At 45.5% G+C, this 15,610-nt stretch overlaps 1 protein-coding gene across 1 annotated transcript; it reads right to left on the reverse strand.

The window, feature by feature from the left end:
* Positions 1-6,897: 6,897 nt before the first annotated feature.
* Positions 6,898-12,990, reverse strand: LOC103674212 (acyl-coenzyme A thioesterase 1). Its single transcript, XM_040641677.1, has 3 exons — positions 12,213-12,990; positions 10,325-10,527; positions 6,898-8,471 (listed from the first exon to the last, which is right to left on the reverse strand). The coding sequence occupies exons 1-3, from the start codon at positions 12,781-12,783 to the stop codon at positions 7,893-7,895; spliced, it is 1,353 nt and encodes a 450-aa protein (XP_040497611.1). The 5' UTR covers positions 12,784-12,990; the 3' UTR covers positions 6,898-7,892.
* Positions 12,991-15,610: the final 2,620 nt, after the last annotated feature.

Here is a 15,610-nt window from a genome sequence, read left to right on the forward strand (position 1 = left end):
TTCATTCGAACCACGACAGACTATGGACTCTGGGAAACAAACTGAGGGTTTCATAGGGGAGGGGGGTGGGGGAATGGGCTGGGCCAGTGATGGGTATTAAGGAGGGCACGTATTGCATGGAGCACTGTGTGTTATACGAAAACAATGAGTCATGGAACACTACATCAAAAACTAAGGATGTACTGTATGGTGACTAACATAACATAATAAAAAAAATTTTTAAATCCTTTATCACTATATTTTGCCAATTTAATAACAATATCTCTTGGTGTGGGTCTGCTTTTGTTGATTTTGATGGGAGTTCTCTGTGCCTTCTGTTTCTGGATATCTGTTTCCTTCCCCAGATTAGGGAGGTTTTCAGCCATTATTTCTTCAAATACGTTTTCTGCCCTCTTTCCTCTCTCTTCTTCTGAGACTCCTATAATACGAATGTTACTATGTTTGATGGAGTCACTGAGTTCCCTAAGTCTATTCTCCTTTTGCATAATTCTTTTTTCTCTCTTTTGTTCAGCCTGGTTACTTTGCATTACTCTGTCTCCTTAGGTCACTAATTTGTTCCTTTGCTTCTTCCATCCTGCTGTTCATTCCAATTGTGTTTCTCATTTTGCTTATTGAGACCTTTATCTCTGCTCTGTTATGCCTTATCTCTGTGTTAAGGGTCTCACTCATGTCTTCCACTCTTTTCTCAAGTCCAGTGAGTATCCTTATGATCATTGCTTTAAATTCTCTATCAGGCATGTTACTTCTGTCCATTTCACGTAGATCTCTGGCCGTGGCCTTGTCCTGTTCTTTCATTTGGGATACATCTCTGTGTCCTCATTTTGCTGCCTCTCTGTGTCTGTTTCTCTCCGTTAAGAAAGTCAGCTGTGTGTTTTGTTCTTGAAAGTAGTGACTTTATGAAGAGGAGGTCCTGGAGTGCCCTGCAGGGCAGGGTCCCCGGTTCAGCAGAACCTGCCACTTCGGGAGAGTCTCCTCTGTGTGTTGCTTTTGCCCTGCTGTTGTGTCTGAGTCACTTTTCCTTTCAGTGTAATCATCTGCCCTGACTCTCTGCCTGTTTGGAGCTGTGCTTACTCTGTGTAGTGTTGGTGGGACTCAGGCAGGCCAGTCTGGAGGGGGCGTGCCCACCAGGGAACTTGAGAGCGGGAGGAGGTGGTAGCAACGTTTGTGCTGGGCCACTAGTCCTATGGAAGATCCTTGAAGTGCTGTGAAGCGCTGCTGTGGCTAGGGCCCAGGCGTGTGTGTGGCCAGAAGTGAGACTGGGCTCTGAGTTGGGCAGTGACGGGGCCTGGCTGGGTGTAGCGTGTAGGATTGGCTGGGGGCGCAGGGTGGCAGCTGGGCACAGCACACAGCGGTGGCTGGGTGCCCCACACCAACTGGAGGCAGCTCAGGGCAGCAGCTGTGCACCCTGTGGCTGGGCGGGACTGGTGTACAGTTTTAACAAAATTTGTCTTGAGTCCAGGGCCAAGGAGGTAAGCTTGGAGTGGGCGAGTGTGTGGTGCGCTGCTCGCAGGTTAGGCAGCAAGTTCTGTGCAGCCCAGCCTCCCGCAGATGGTCCTGTGTTTGTGCTGGAGGTGGGGCATGAAAATGGTTCCTGCCAGCTTCCTCGTTTTCCAGGGCCCCCAACATGCTAGGAAATCAGCGTGAATACACCTGTCCCCCATTTGCTCCCTGGCATTGCATAATCTGCTGTGTTTGTGTTGCCTCTCTGTACAGGCTGCGCTCTAGGGGCAGCAGCCCAGCTACCCCTTGCCCTCTTGGGTGGAAGTGCTGAGTCAGCTGACTTTTAAAACTCCAGGCTCCAAGTCCCACTCACTAAACAAACTCTAAGAATTCAGCCCCTCTGTTTCTCAAAGCCAAACGTTATGGGGATCGGTGCAAGGGCCTGTGTCTCTGCCCCCTCTACACACCCAGCTCCTTCCCTGCTGCAGGCAGCCTCCCTCTGCCTTTGTGGCACTCCTAACCTTTTGGATACAGCTTCTTCTCTATATTTAGTTGTGGAGTTTGTTCTGCCAGGGTTTCCATGGCTCTCTGGTTCAGTGACTTGGATGTGGGTGACACCTAGTTGTAAGCATGGGACGGAGCGATCTCAGGATCTTCCTAGTCTGCCATCTTCCCCTCACCAAGAACTGATTTCTACAACTAAGACTTGGGCTAGTTCTCACAGAGAAAAATCTTCACTTTACAGAAATTTAAAAGAAGTTTTATCGAGGATTGTAGAATTTGGCACTGAGACTCCATAAAACTATGTCAAGGTTTACAAGGTACCATTGATTGTCAGAGATATTGATTAAACAAACACAATATGCATTGTATGTATGATTTAAGAAAACAATTGGCATGGGGCACCTGGGTGGCTCAGGCGGTTAAGTGGCTGCCTTCAGCTCGGGTCATGATCCCAGGGTCCTGGAATTGAGCCCCACATCAGGCTCCCTGCTCAGTGGGTGGTCTGCTTCTCCCTCTGCCTCTGCCCCACCCCCAATGGGGTCTCCCTATCTCAAGTAAATAAAAATCTTAAAAAAAAAAAAGAAAGAAAAGAATTGGCATACACACACACACACACACACACACACACACACACACACATTTTAAGTAAGCTCCATGTGCAGTGTGGAGCCCGACAGTGGACTTTAATTCACGACCCTGAGATCAAGACCTAAGGTGAGATCAGGAGTTGGATGCTTAATGGACTGAGCCACCCAGGCACCCCCTAAATTCTTCTCCTTTTAAAAGGAAAATGTGGGGTGCCTGGGTGGCTCAGTTAGTTAAGCCTCAGACTCTTGGTTTCGGTTCAGGTCATGATCTCATGGGTCATGGAGTCGAGCCCCATGTCAGTCTCCACACGCAGCTGGGAGCCTGTTTTAAGATTCTTTGCCTCTAAACCCTCCCTCCACTCAGGCTCACACACACGCACGTGTACTCTCTTTCTCTCTCTCTCTAAAATAAATAAATCTTTAAAGAAAACAAAAACGGGTTCTTGGGTCAGTTAAACATCTGACTTTGGCTCAGGTCGTGGTTTCAGGGTCCTGGGATCAGGCCCCAGGTCAGGCTCTCTGCTTGTCAGGGAGTCTGCTTGTCTCTCTCGCTCCTCCCTCTGCTTCTTTCCCCGCTCATGCTCTCTCTCTCTTAAATAAAATCTTTAATAAAAAACAATTAAGGGCATTTGGGTGGCTCAGTCGTTAAGCATCTCCCTTCGGCTTGGGTCATGATCCCAGGGTCCAGGATCAAGCCCTGCATTGGGCTCCCTGCTCCATGGAGAGCCTGCCTCTCCCTCTCCCTTTGCCTGCTGTTCCCCCTGCTTGTGCACTCTCTCTCTCTCCTTCTCTCTGTCAAATACATACATACATACATACATACATACATACAAACATAAAATAAAAGCAAAATGTTAGTCAAGTAGTGACCAATAGCTTCTATACAGAGATGCTAGGAAATAAATTAAGTTTGCAACTTGTTTTTCCTTAAAACTATAAACCTGCTGAACTAGAATCTTCTTTTAAACTCTACAGAACCTATTCATTATCCTTAAAGGAAAAACTTATATTCCCAGCCTTACTCTGTCTTAACAGGGAAGTCTTCTACATCCCGAGGAAATGGTCTGAGATCTAGAAATGAATTTACAAAGGTAATCATCACAACACTAATCATTACAGCTAACTTGTTTTTTTTTTTTTTAAAGATTTTATTTATTTATGTGACAGAGAGACAGCCAGCGAGAGAGGGAACACAGCAGGGGAGTGGGAGAGGAAGCAGCAGGCTCCCAGTGGAGGAGCCCGATGTGGGACTCGATCCTGGAACGCCGGGATCACGCCCTGAGCGGAAGGCGGATGCTTAACAACTGCGCTACCCAGGCGCCGCCCAGCTAACTTGTTTTTAAAACCTGGATGTCCCAAAATAGAAAACCTCTTAAGTAATTATAGATTATGAAATATTGTCAACATTCAGAAGTTTTGGTATCATGCTCAGTGTATGATGTTAGGTCAGAGGAAAGCAGGATAAAAATCTATACACATGGTTAAAATATGAGTACATGTACATATATAGAAAAAAATCTGGAAGGACATTTAATTGTGTTTTATTTTTTGAATACTTAAAGTTTATTTTAAAGCATTTTAAATTTACAGAAAAGTTGAAAAATAACAGAGTTTCTCGTATACCCAGCACCCACGTTCCCCTTTTGCTAGTATCCTATATTAATATGGCATATTCGTCACAACTAATGAGCCAATACTGATACATTCGTATGAACTAAACTCCATGTTCTATCCGTATCTCCTTAGTTTTTCCCTAATGTCCTTTTTCTGTTCCAGTATCCCATCTAGGTACCTTATTACATTTCGTCTGTCTCCTTAGGCTCTTCTTGGCTGTGACAGTTTTTCAGACTTTCTGTTGTTCATGACCTTGACAGTTGTGAGTATTGTGGTTAGGTATTTTGCAGAACGTCCCTTAATTTGGGCTTGCTTGAAGCTTTTCTCATGATGAAACTAGGGTTATGGGTTCTTGGGTGGAAGACTGCAGAGGAGAAGTGCCACTTGCAACACACCGGTCATACCAAGGTTATGTGGTATCAACACAATTTATCCCTGATGTTTACCTGGCTAAGGTAGTGTTTGTTATGCTTCTTCATTATAGAGGTACTCCCTGTCCCCCTTTCCATACTGTACACTCTGGTAGCGAGTAACTAAGTAGAGCTGCCTGCCTTTTGACTTCTTTAGAATTTTCAGTATTTTCTAAATTTCTACAATAAACATACATTTCCTTAAAAAAGAAAAAGCCATAAACCAATTTTAAATCCTACCTGTAGTTCAAGTCCCTTCTGAAATGCCACTTCTCTTTAAGTCCTCCCCACCTCTCCACCAAGTTAGGTGTGGTTTGTCCCATCCTTATATAATACTGTCCCTATGGCACTTTTATTCTGTTTTACCTCTACAGTGAAATGGTATTTCCCCCACTTGTTTCTACATCCATCTTAGTTCAGAAGGGATTAAAGGAGGGGCGCCTGGGTGCCTCAGTTGTTGGGCGTCTGCCTTTGGCTCAGGGCGTGATCCCGGAGTCCTGGGACCCAGCCCCACATTGGGCTCCTCCGCTGGGAACCTGCTTCTTCCTCTCCCACTCCCCCTGCTTGTGTTCCCTCTCTCGCTGGCTTTCTCTTTCTCTGTGGAATAAATAAATAAAATCTTTTAAAAAGGGGGGAGAATTAAAGGAGGGGCTCCTCTCCTCCCTGTGTCTGCTGCAAGGCCCAGTCTACAAGGGACATGGTCATCCATGCTCTTAACATTTTTGTGTCTGTCCTGAGGCTCTCTCAGGAACCTGCTCTAGAATCGTTGAGGACACCAAGTGTTCCAGCATGATAAACGGTGAAGAAATTACCTTGGGGATTATAGTTAAACCAGTCTGGTTTTTCTTGCCCATGTGCTGAGGAAAGCATGCAGAAAGCACAATCAGCAGTACACAGAGAGGAAGCCCCCCAACCACTATTCCCTTCTTGGCCAGGGGTGGGGAGGCATCCCTGAGCCCACCCAGGTGAGTGGAGACTAGAAACTATAAGCACCACATTTTCTTCATGTAAAAACAAACAAATAATCTTCGACTGTTTCATACGTTTTTGTTTCTTCTGGCTCTCAGTTTTCTTCTGGTTTAGTCCTGGCTTGGCAGAGCCAGAGACCACAACTCTCTAATTAGCACCTTACTTAAGAGCTTTTTTTCCAGACAACACGCTATTTATTTAGGTGCTGTCTGAATCTGAGGCAGGAAACTCCATAATGTCCCGATTTAGAAAATTCCATGATAAAACAGGAGAGGAAGGGAAATATAAATAATATAAGTCATAATCCATGTTAAGAAAAAAGATCCAGGGGCGCCTGGCTGGCTCAGATGGTTGTCTGCCTTCTGCTCGGGTCATGATCACTGGGTCCTGGGATCGAGCCCCATGTCCAGCTCCCAGCTCAAGTTGGGAGTCTGCTTCTCCCTCTCCCTCTGCCCTTCCCCCTGCTCATGCTCTCTCTCTCTCTCTGTATATCTGTCTCAAACAAATAAAATCTTAAAAAACAAAAAGATCCAGTCGCCATGTTTACATCTTAATAATCTTCCTGTTCTTTTTCTATAATTGTAAAATGTTTCCAAATGTTATTTGTAAATATTTTCTTGAAGACATCTCTGCTCTGGAAGTTTATCTTAGGGCCCATGGATGTAACCATCAATTTCTAAGCCTTCCTAATTAAGTATGAGAAACAACCTTGCTAGTGTATAATGCCCAACATGCAAATATCTGAATTTTCATTGTTAGGGAGAAGAGCTTTAGATTGGCATCACGGTCATCTTTCTTTGGCTCAACAACTGTTAACAGCAATCACTGACTCTAGCAGATTACATTTGCTTTAAAATGTTGTGAACGGGGCGCCTGCCTGCGTGTCTCAGTCTTAAGGGTCTGCCTTGGCCTCAGGTCATGATCCTGGGGCCCTGGAATTGAGTCCTGGGTGGGGCTCCCTGCTTAGCCGGGGAGTCAGCTTCTCCCTCTGCCTCTGCCTCTGCCCCTCCCCCACTAGTGTGCTCTCTGTCAAATAAATAAAATCTTAAAAAAAAAAAAAAAAGGTTATGAACAAGAGCTGTGTTTGCACATATTCTTTCACTTGCCTCCCAGAGTTGTGAGGATTAAATGACTGGCATAACATTGGTGCCCTGGAAGCATATTTCCTTCCCCAGCTGGTCTCCTTCCTGGACTAAAACCACTGTGTTGCTGTGGCATCAGGTTTGTGTGAAGTAAAAGCTGCCTCTTTCCACCACTTACTTGTTTTGTAAAATCATTATTTTTAAAATAACATTTACACAACAAAACACCTTTTTTTAATTGCTATATATATGCATGTTAAAGCAGAATCTGTGAAAGGACACACATGAAAATCATCACAAAGATTATTTTATTTATTAGGATGATGGTAGCCTAGGGATTGATGGGCCACTTTGGCTGGATTATTTTGAGTTGAAGGCAAGTGAGACCCTGCGGGCTCAAGAGAAACTTCTGCCCTTCCCTTAATTACATGGAAGAATCTAAACTGAGGGTCTTTCCCAGAATAAGGGTTATTAAGAGAGATAAGCTGTATCTGAGTGACCCATCTGTATGGTAGGGCAAACATCTAATTATCAAACATCTGCTCTTCTTATTGCCCTGTGAATTGCATTCCTTCCCTTCGAAGTCCTAGACCCCTAATCTTTTCTCCTTAGTTCAGGATGACGTACATACCTCGTTTTGCCTGAGTGTCTTTGGAATTCCATGTTTGTGTGGATTTCCTGTGCGTATGCTATCAGAATTGATTTTCTCCTGTTAATCTGTCTCTTGTCAATCTGATTCTTAGTCCAGCTGGAAAGACCTATGACAGCACAGTAATTCTTGCTCCCTGACAGTAGTGACAATGGTGAGAACACTGAAAGGAGACGGCATCTTCACCTGTAATGTTCCAATATTTAACCTTTAATAAAAGTTGCTTATACTTACGGCTCTCTTTTCATTCCTGACATAATTTGTATGGAGACTATGTTTTTTTTAAAGATTTTTTTTTCTGTTTATTTGTGAGAGAGAGAAAGAGAGAGAGAGCACAAACAGGGGGAGCAGCAGGCAGAGGGAGAAGCATGCTCCCCGCTGAGCAAGGAGCCCCATGTGGGACTCAATCCCAGAACCCTGGGATCACGATGTAAGCGGAAGGCAGACGCTCAACTGACTGAGCCACCCAGGTGTCCCATATGGAGACTATTTTTAATGGTGATGTCATTTAAAGAGAAAGGAATAAAAGTGTTTTAATAATACATCTGGTGAACTGTCTTTAACTTTTGCTGCTTAGCATATATTAGTTTCACCTCCTAACCTTCAAATAGTGGGTTAAATTTTCAGGAGAGTCCCCCTAACTTTTCCCCACCAAGTGTTTGTGGAAGAAAGTCTGGAGCTGCTTCCAAGTGTCCACCTGGGCCATGGCATGAGCCCTGGGCTCCCCTCCCCAGATGACAGGACCACCCACCAAGATGTGTANNNGGCAAAATGGAAAGTAAGGAGGCTCAAGGTAGTGCCCTGCCCCAGGGTAACAGATGATCTGGGGCATCTCCCTACCATGGGCCTGTAAGCGCTTAGAGGCCTCATTAGCATAGAATTCACTCTTCCAGTTGTGGTCATCCTGACCTACAAGGAACAGGAAGGCACTCTCAGCCCTTTCCACAGGAATGAAACTCTTCTGGTCTGCTCCTTCCAAAGGGCTGTTCAGGACATCCAAAATGTCTGCCAACCCATCTTTGGTCAGCCTTACTCGATTTAGGTCAAAGCCTACAGGGGGCAAGGTCTCATCTTTGTAGTGTAAGGCTCCCCCGACATTGGCCACAGAGCCATTGATTATGACAGCGGCGGTGATGCCCTTCAGGAACGAGGCCATGGACAGGCAGAGCTCGCCTCCTTTGGAACTGCCAAGCAGCCCGACTCCTGGACCCTTTACCTGAGAAAAGGACAGAGGAGGAAGGAGAATGAGGCCATGAACAGTGCAATGTGATGAGCAGTGCCTAGAATTGGAAAATAGGTTAAACTGAGCCTGAATCTGGGCTCTACCATTTGCCAAGTTTTGCAATCTTGGGGTATTCAGGTATTCCTCCTATCTTCCTTCCTACAATTTCTCCATCATCATTCTTGGTGACTTCAGCAACCGTGTGGCGGATATACAACTCTGGCTTCTCAGCATCCATGTTTCCCATCCATCCTGCCACATTCACTTATGTTTGCTTTCCACTTACCCAAAAGACCATGTCACACCTCTCCTACAACCTCAAGCCTCTTAACCTTTAACCCTGTTCTCTTTCAGTGTCAGCTCTTCACACCAGTGGCATAGGCTCAATGCACAGCTCTCCAGTAGGAACTCCGCCTCTTTTGACCCTGCAGGATCTAGTTAGTTCCACAGGAGCTCAAGCTCTCTGCCTTCCCTTGGGTTTCCCAAGTACCTCTGTGCTTATCAAAGGTGCCCCTGCTGCCTACACTTGGAAATCTCCTTCACTCTCATTCTCCAGGACTTGCTCCTGCAATTACATCATCTCTCTCCTTCCTCATCACTTTCCTCTCTACTGGCCCATTCCCATGGGCGTATTTAATGCTCTATTTTCATAACAAACCCTCGACCTCACATACACTCTGCCCTAGTTTTCTACTCTCTTTCAAAGCAAAATTTGTGGGGATCAATTGTCTTGAGTTGTTCTTTTTGTCTTCCCTTCTCTACCCCATCCCCTCAAGGTAGTTTGGGTCTGCACTATCCCACAAGGACTGCTCTTGTCACAGTTACCAACATCTATTATAAATGGCCCTCCGAGTCACCTCTCAACAGCAGTCTTTTTCTCCTTATGGCTTCTACAACAGCACCCCTGACTGGTTTCAACCATTTATTCCCCCCAGAGGAAAAGTACTAGGAAATTAAATGATATATTATCATCCCAAATTTTTAGAGGAGGAAAGAGAGGCAGCAAGGTCATGGGGCTAGCTGGCAATTGGTGAAATCAAAACACATTTAACTCTTATCTATCCACATCTCATGCTGGTGCCACTGCACACTATCACCTTTTTAAGAGTTCCAAAGCTTCCCATCCACTGAGCTCTGAATTGTAAAATAAGCAAGGTTTATCACCTGATCCTCTGATATCCTGCGCCTGTAACTCTCAAAACACTTCCTAGTACCTAGGTTCTTTGGCGGCCCAGTTCTTTTTTTTTTTTTTTAAAGATTTTATTTATTTTTATTTGACAGAGATAGAGACAGCCAGCGAGAGAGGGAGCACAAGCAGTGGGAGTGGGAGAGGAAGAAGCAGGCTCATAGCAGAAGAGCCTGATGTGGGGCTCGATCCCAGATCGCCGGGATCACGCCCCGAGCCGAAGGTAGTCGCTTAACCGCTGTGCCACCCAGGTGCCCCTGCCCAGTTCTTCTTGAATACTTAACACTGTGCTCTCGGAGGGGCCACAAGGAAGAGAGGGTTGTTATGCACATTTAACCTAGGGCCTTCTGGAGATAGTGTTTCCTGTCCCCTTTCCCTCTACTTCCTGTATCAAAGCCAGGGTTCTCAAATATGTTTGGGCTTATTATGATATACTGTAAAGTACGGGGATTTAAAATTCCAAACCAACTAAGAACATCTTTGCTAGCAGGAAATACGATAACATAAAACTGCATAGAAACGGTCTATGAGAAGTGACTCTAAATGGTAGTATGTGTGGGGGACTGGGAGTGGCTGTGGTGAATTTGTCACATTTTGTGAAAATTAAGAGCAGTTATGAAGACACTGATACATAAATCATAAAACCTAGAGAAGTTCCAACCTGAGGGTGACCCAGCAGGTATTTCACAGCTTCTTCGAAGTACTCCAGGTGGAGGATCTCCAGGCCGTTGGGGAGGTCTTCATAGTTATGATAAGCCAGAGCCATCACAGCAAAACCCTTGCCAGCCAGTAGACTAGCTCGATGTTCCAGAAGGCCACTTCCAATTCCGTAAATGTCCACAATCCCAGGAAAGGGCCCCGGTTCTTTGGAAGAAACAAAACACAAAACTGAACTATTCCCGAAACTCTCTGCAGTGGGGTCAAAAGCCCTGTGTTGCCTACTTGGTGATGTCAAAGTTTTCTATTGACAATCAGAAATGCTAGAAGATCTCTGGTTTTCAAAGATCCAGACAGTGGCATAGGCTCAATGCACATTTCCCCTATACCCAGAGCCTCAAAGCCCCACAGATTCTTTACAAAAAGCATGCCTTACTTTTGTAATTAAAAATAATTTACAAGCAGACAATGAAAAGAGCAAAATCATTACCACTACCCCCCCCCCCGCCCCCTAAAGCTGACAATGTCAAATGCCTGAGAACAGGTAGAACAAGTGGAACGCTCATACACTGCTGGTGGAAATGCAAAATGATACAGCCACTTTGGAAAACAGCTGGGCAATGTCTTACAAAGTTAAACACGCACTTACCATGTGATTTAGCAATCTCATTCCTAGGTATTCACCCAAGAGAAATGAAAATTTGTGTTCTCACAAAAACACGTATGCAAGTTTGTAGTGACTTTAATCATCATCTCCAAAGACTTGAAACCCAGCCTGGAAACCCGTTCTTCAACTGCTGAATGAATAAAACTGTTTTTGGGTTTTGTTGTTTTAAAAGATTTTATTTATTTATTTGAGAGAGAAAGAGCACATGAGTGGGGGGAGGGGCAGGGTGAGAGAGGGAAAGAGAGAGAGTAGAGAGAGTAGCAGAGACTTCCCACTGAGCAGGGAGCCTGGGATCACCACCTGAGCCAAAGACAGCCATGCCCTACCCACTGAGCCACCCAGCCTCCCCCTTCATGCTAATTTTCCTAAACCTTAATATACTGTGAGAGTTAGAAGCAAAGTTGCTATATTTTGCTCTCTCTCTCTCTCTATATATATATACATATATAGTTTTTAAAGATTTTTATTTATTTATTTGACTGAGAGAGAGATAGCCAGCGAGAGGGGGAACACAAGCAGAGGAGTGGGAGAGGAAGAAGCAGGCTCCCCGCAGAGTAGCCCAAGACGGGGCTCAATCCCAGGACCCCGGGACCACGCCCTGAGCCGAAGGCAGACGCTTAAGGACTGAGCCACCCAGGTGCCCCATATATTTTTAAACATATCATTTAAAAAATCATTAAAGGGGCTGGCTCTGTCGGTAGAGCATGGGACTCTTGATCTGGGGGTTGTGAGTTTGAGCCCCACCATGGGTGTAGAGATTACTTAAAAATAAAATATTTTTAAAAATAATCATTAAAGACTTGGAACTATTGGGCTGCCTGGGTGGTTCAGTCGGTTAGGCATCTGCTTTAGGCTCAGGTCACGATCTCAAGGTCCTGGGATGGAGCCCCACAATGGACTCTGCTCAGCCGCGAGTCGGCTTCTCCCTCTCAGTCTCCCTCTGTGCTCTTCTCTCAGATAAATAAATAAAAGCTTAAAAAAAAAAAAAGACTTGGAACTACCTTATAAATGTCTTTGTTTTCACTTAAAACTGTCTTTTCCCTTTCCTTATGCTGTCTTCCAACCGACCTCTCAGTTTTGGAGAGGCAGAGCCACCTTCCCACCAGGGCCCACTTTGAGGCCCCCACAGACCTCTACAATGTTGGGAGCTACCTCCTTACTGTCGGCAGAAGTGCAGGAGACAAGAGAAAGGCAAGCAGGTCAGCCTGGGACGCAGGGCGCTCACCTGGGGGCAGGAAGAGCGTGGCGCGCACCCGGCCCGCGCGCACCGGCTCCCGCCGCACCCCGGGCCCCAGGAAGTCGCGCTCGTGCACCGTCCGACCCAGGAGACGCCCGGCGTCGGGCTCGTGGCCGTCGAGCACCTCCAGCTCCACGGCGAAGGGCGTCTGCACGTCCCGCTTCACTAGCCGCATCAGGGGCTTATCCGGCTCCAGGGCCCACAGCAGCCCCATGGGCTCGACCCCCACGAAGCTGCCGCCCAGCGCGGGCGCGCGCTCCAGGTCCAGGAGGCCGTCGGCGTCGGCTTGGTACCGCGCGTGGGCCCGGAAGAGCACGCCCTTCTCGTCGCGCAGGGAGGCGCGCAGTGTGACGGGCTGTCCCGGCGCCAGGCCCCGCACGGCGATGCGCACGGGCTCGTCCCAGCGGCAGCGGCCCGCGGGCTGCAGGCTCCAGGTCGCTGTCTTTCGGGCAGGGGCCCAAGAGACCCGGCCACCAGACCACAGCTTTGGAGACCTTGGCAGGTGGCCCCATCGGCCGAGTCCAGAAGCTCGCAGGATAGCGCCAGAGGAGGCCACCATTTTGCCTTTTGATTTCGGTCCTCGAATCAGCAGAACGGAGGCAGTGAAGAAAAGTTAGAAACTGCTCAAAGATCCTCTAGTGGCGGACTGCCTCATCTGCATGTTAAGCGCCGCCTGGGGTTTGGGTAGCCTACCAGATTCAGCTGGGAGGGCCAGACTCCTGTCCCACCAGGTCAGTGACTTACCTTTGAAAGCAAGAGCGAAAATAACACACAGGAACTTGCTTTACATACTGAAAAACCTGCACTTCATGTGGGGGAAGACTTCTCCAGTTCTGCTTCTCAGGAGCTCCTTGGCCCGTGCACTGTTTGCCAAACTAAGGGCTGGCTCTGAAGAACTTTGGCAGCTAGGAAAGTCTCCAGTCGCCAAATTTTTTTAAAAAATTAATTTTGAGTGGGTTGTTATTTTTCTACTCTTTTTTTAAAAAAGATTTTTATTTATTCATTTACTTGAGATAGAGCACGAGTAGGGCGGGGGGAGGGCAGAGGGAGAGAGAGAAGCAGGCTCTCCGCGGAGCAGGGAGCCCCAAGGCGGGGCTGGGACCTGAGCCAAAGGCGGAAGCTTAACTGACCGAGCCACCCAGGCGCCCCTCCTGTCGCCAGATTCTTAACAGCTAAGAGGACTGCAGGACTGGAATTGAGTTTTATCAGTTTGTTGAGTAGTTTACTCTCAATTATCATAAGACATTTGGGAAAGTGTGCATCATGGTGTTTTGCTTGTGAATTACCTGTGTATAGCTTTATCTTCCACACCATCCCCACATTTAAGGGGCCTGGAGTTTTACTAGCTGTGTGACCACAGCTTCGTTCCTTGTAGGTGTAAAAATAGCCAAATGAGATCATCGTTATTATACTGCATTGTCGAGTTTCTGTACTAGGCAAATGTTATGTCCCTCTCATCTGGGACATCTTTCTTCCCTCCCCTTCTTCATTAGTGGGGATGGGTTCCACCTAGTGGTGAATTTTTCATCAAACTTAACTTGAGGCCCTTTCCAAGACTTTGTATTTGATTTTAGATTCATGATTTTTTTTTCATATTTATTAGAGAAACCTGCAAGCTGTGTAAGCTCAATTCAAGCCCACAACACTTGTTAGCTACTGCCCCCCATGACCACCCTCAAGGACCTTCCCAACCAAGCCTTTTTACTTAGTTTCAAATGTTCTCAGGTCCTGCTCGTTATTAATCATGCAATTCCCTGTAGCTCTAATTAGTTTTGCACTGGTTCTGTGGGATATTTCAGTGTATTTTGTGCACAGAAACTAAAGAAAGTAAATAATAATAGTTCCTAATCCTTTCAAGACCCTTATGAGAAAATTAAGGCCAGGAGGGAGAGGTGAACTGATTTGCTGAAAATCAAACAACTAGAAGTAATGGGATTTATTTATTTTTAAAGATTTTATTTATTTATTTGTCAGAGAGAGAGAGAGAGAGAGAGAGAACGCACAAGTAGGGGGAGCAGCAGGCATAGGGAGAAGCAGGCTCCCTGCTGAGCAAGGAGCCCAATACAGGACTTGATCCCAGGACCCAAGGACCCCAGGATCATGACTTGAGCTGAAGGCAGATACTTAACCAACTGAGCCACCCAAGTGTCCTGAAATACTGGGATTTATATCTTTGCAATCAGATTCCAGTCTGTGCTCTGAACCATTATGCTTTAATTGTTCTTACATGATATGTCCTATGTTAAAGATTTGTAAAACAGATACTCATACTGTTGATGAATGCATAAACTGGTATGACCTTTTCAGAGCAATCTGGTTAAAAATGTTTAAAAGTTGTATTCCCTTTGACTCACAATTCCACTTCTAGGAATTTCTCCTAAGTAAGTATTCATGAATGTATGTATATATTGGCTATAAAGATGCTTATCATATTGTTGTTTTAATAGAGGAAAAGTTAGAAACAAACTAGCAATATAAATTTGGTTTAATCAATTGTGATGCAGTCATATAAACAAGAGATGTAGCCATTAAAGATGTTATAGCGAATATGATGGGGAAACTTGCATGACACTGAAAGCAGGTAGAGATCTGTATAACCTTAAAAAATATGTATCAATACATTAAAAAAAAAAGATCAGTCAACAGTTATTCAAACTATTGTTTCTTAGGCTTTGGGGTATTTTGGGTAGTTTTAATTTTCTTCTTTATCCAGAATTTCTATCCGAAATAACATGTTGGGATGCCTGGGTGGCTCTGTTGGTTGAGAATCTGACTCTTGCTCTCAGCTCAGGTCTTTTTTTTTTTTTTTTTAAAGATTTTATTTATTCATTTGACAGAGAGTGACAGCCAGTGAGAGAGGGAACACAAGCAGGAGGAGTGGGAGAGAAAGAAGCAGGCTCCCAGCGGAAGAGCCTGACGTGGGGCTCGATCCCAGAACTCCAGGGTCACGCCCTGAGCCGAAGGCAGATGCTTAACAATTGAGCCACCCAGGCGCCCCTCAGCTCAGGTCTTGATCTTAGGGTCGTCTTGGACTCCACGCTGGGCATGGAGCCTACTTAGAAAAACAAAAAACAGAGAGAGAGAAAAGAAAAAGAAATAACATGGCTTTCATAATTAAATATGGTTTTTAAAAATGTATAATAAAAATATTATACAAACATAAAATTTATCATTTTAACCATTTTTAAGTGTATAGTTAAGTCCACTCACAGTATTGTGCAACTATCCATCTCCAGAACTCTCATCGCCCAAGCTGAAAACCCCTGCAGCCCCTGGAAACCACTATTTTACTTTCTGTCTCTAGGAATTTGACTATTCGAGGTACCTCATATAAGTTCGATCATACAGCATTTGTCCTTATGTGTCTTATTTCAGTTAGCATGTCT

The sequence above is a fragment of the Ursus maritimus genome, unplaced genomic scaffold (genome assembly GCF_017311325.1).
Source record: "Ursus maritimus isolate PB19 unplaced genomic scaffold, ASM1731132v1 scaffold_25, whole genome shotgun sequence".
NCBI lineage: Eukaryota > Metazoa > Chordata > Mammalia > Carnivora > Ursidae > Ursus > Ursus maritimus.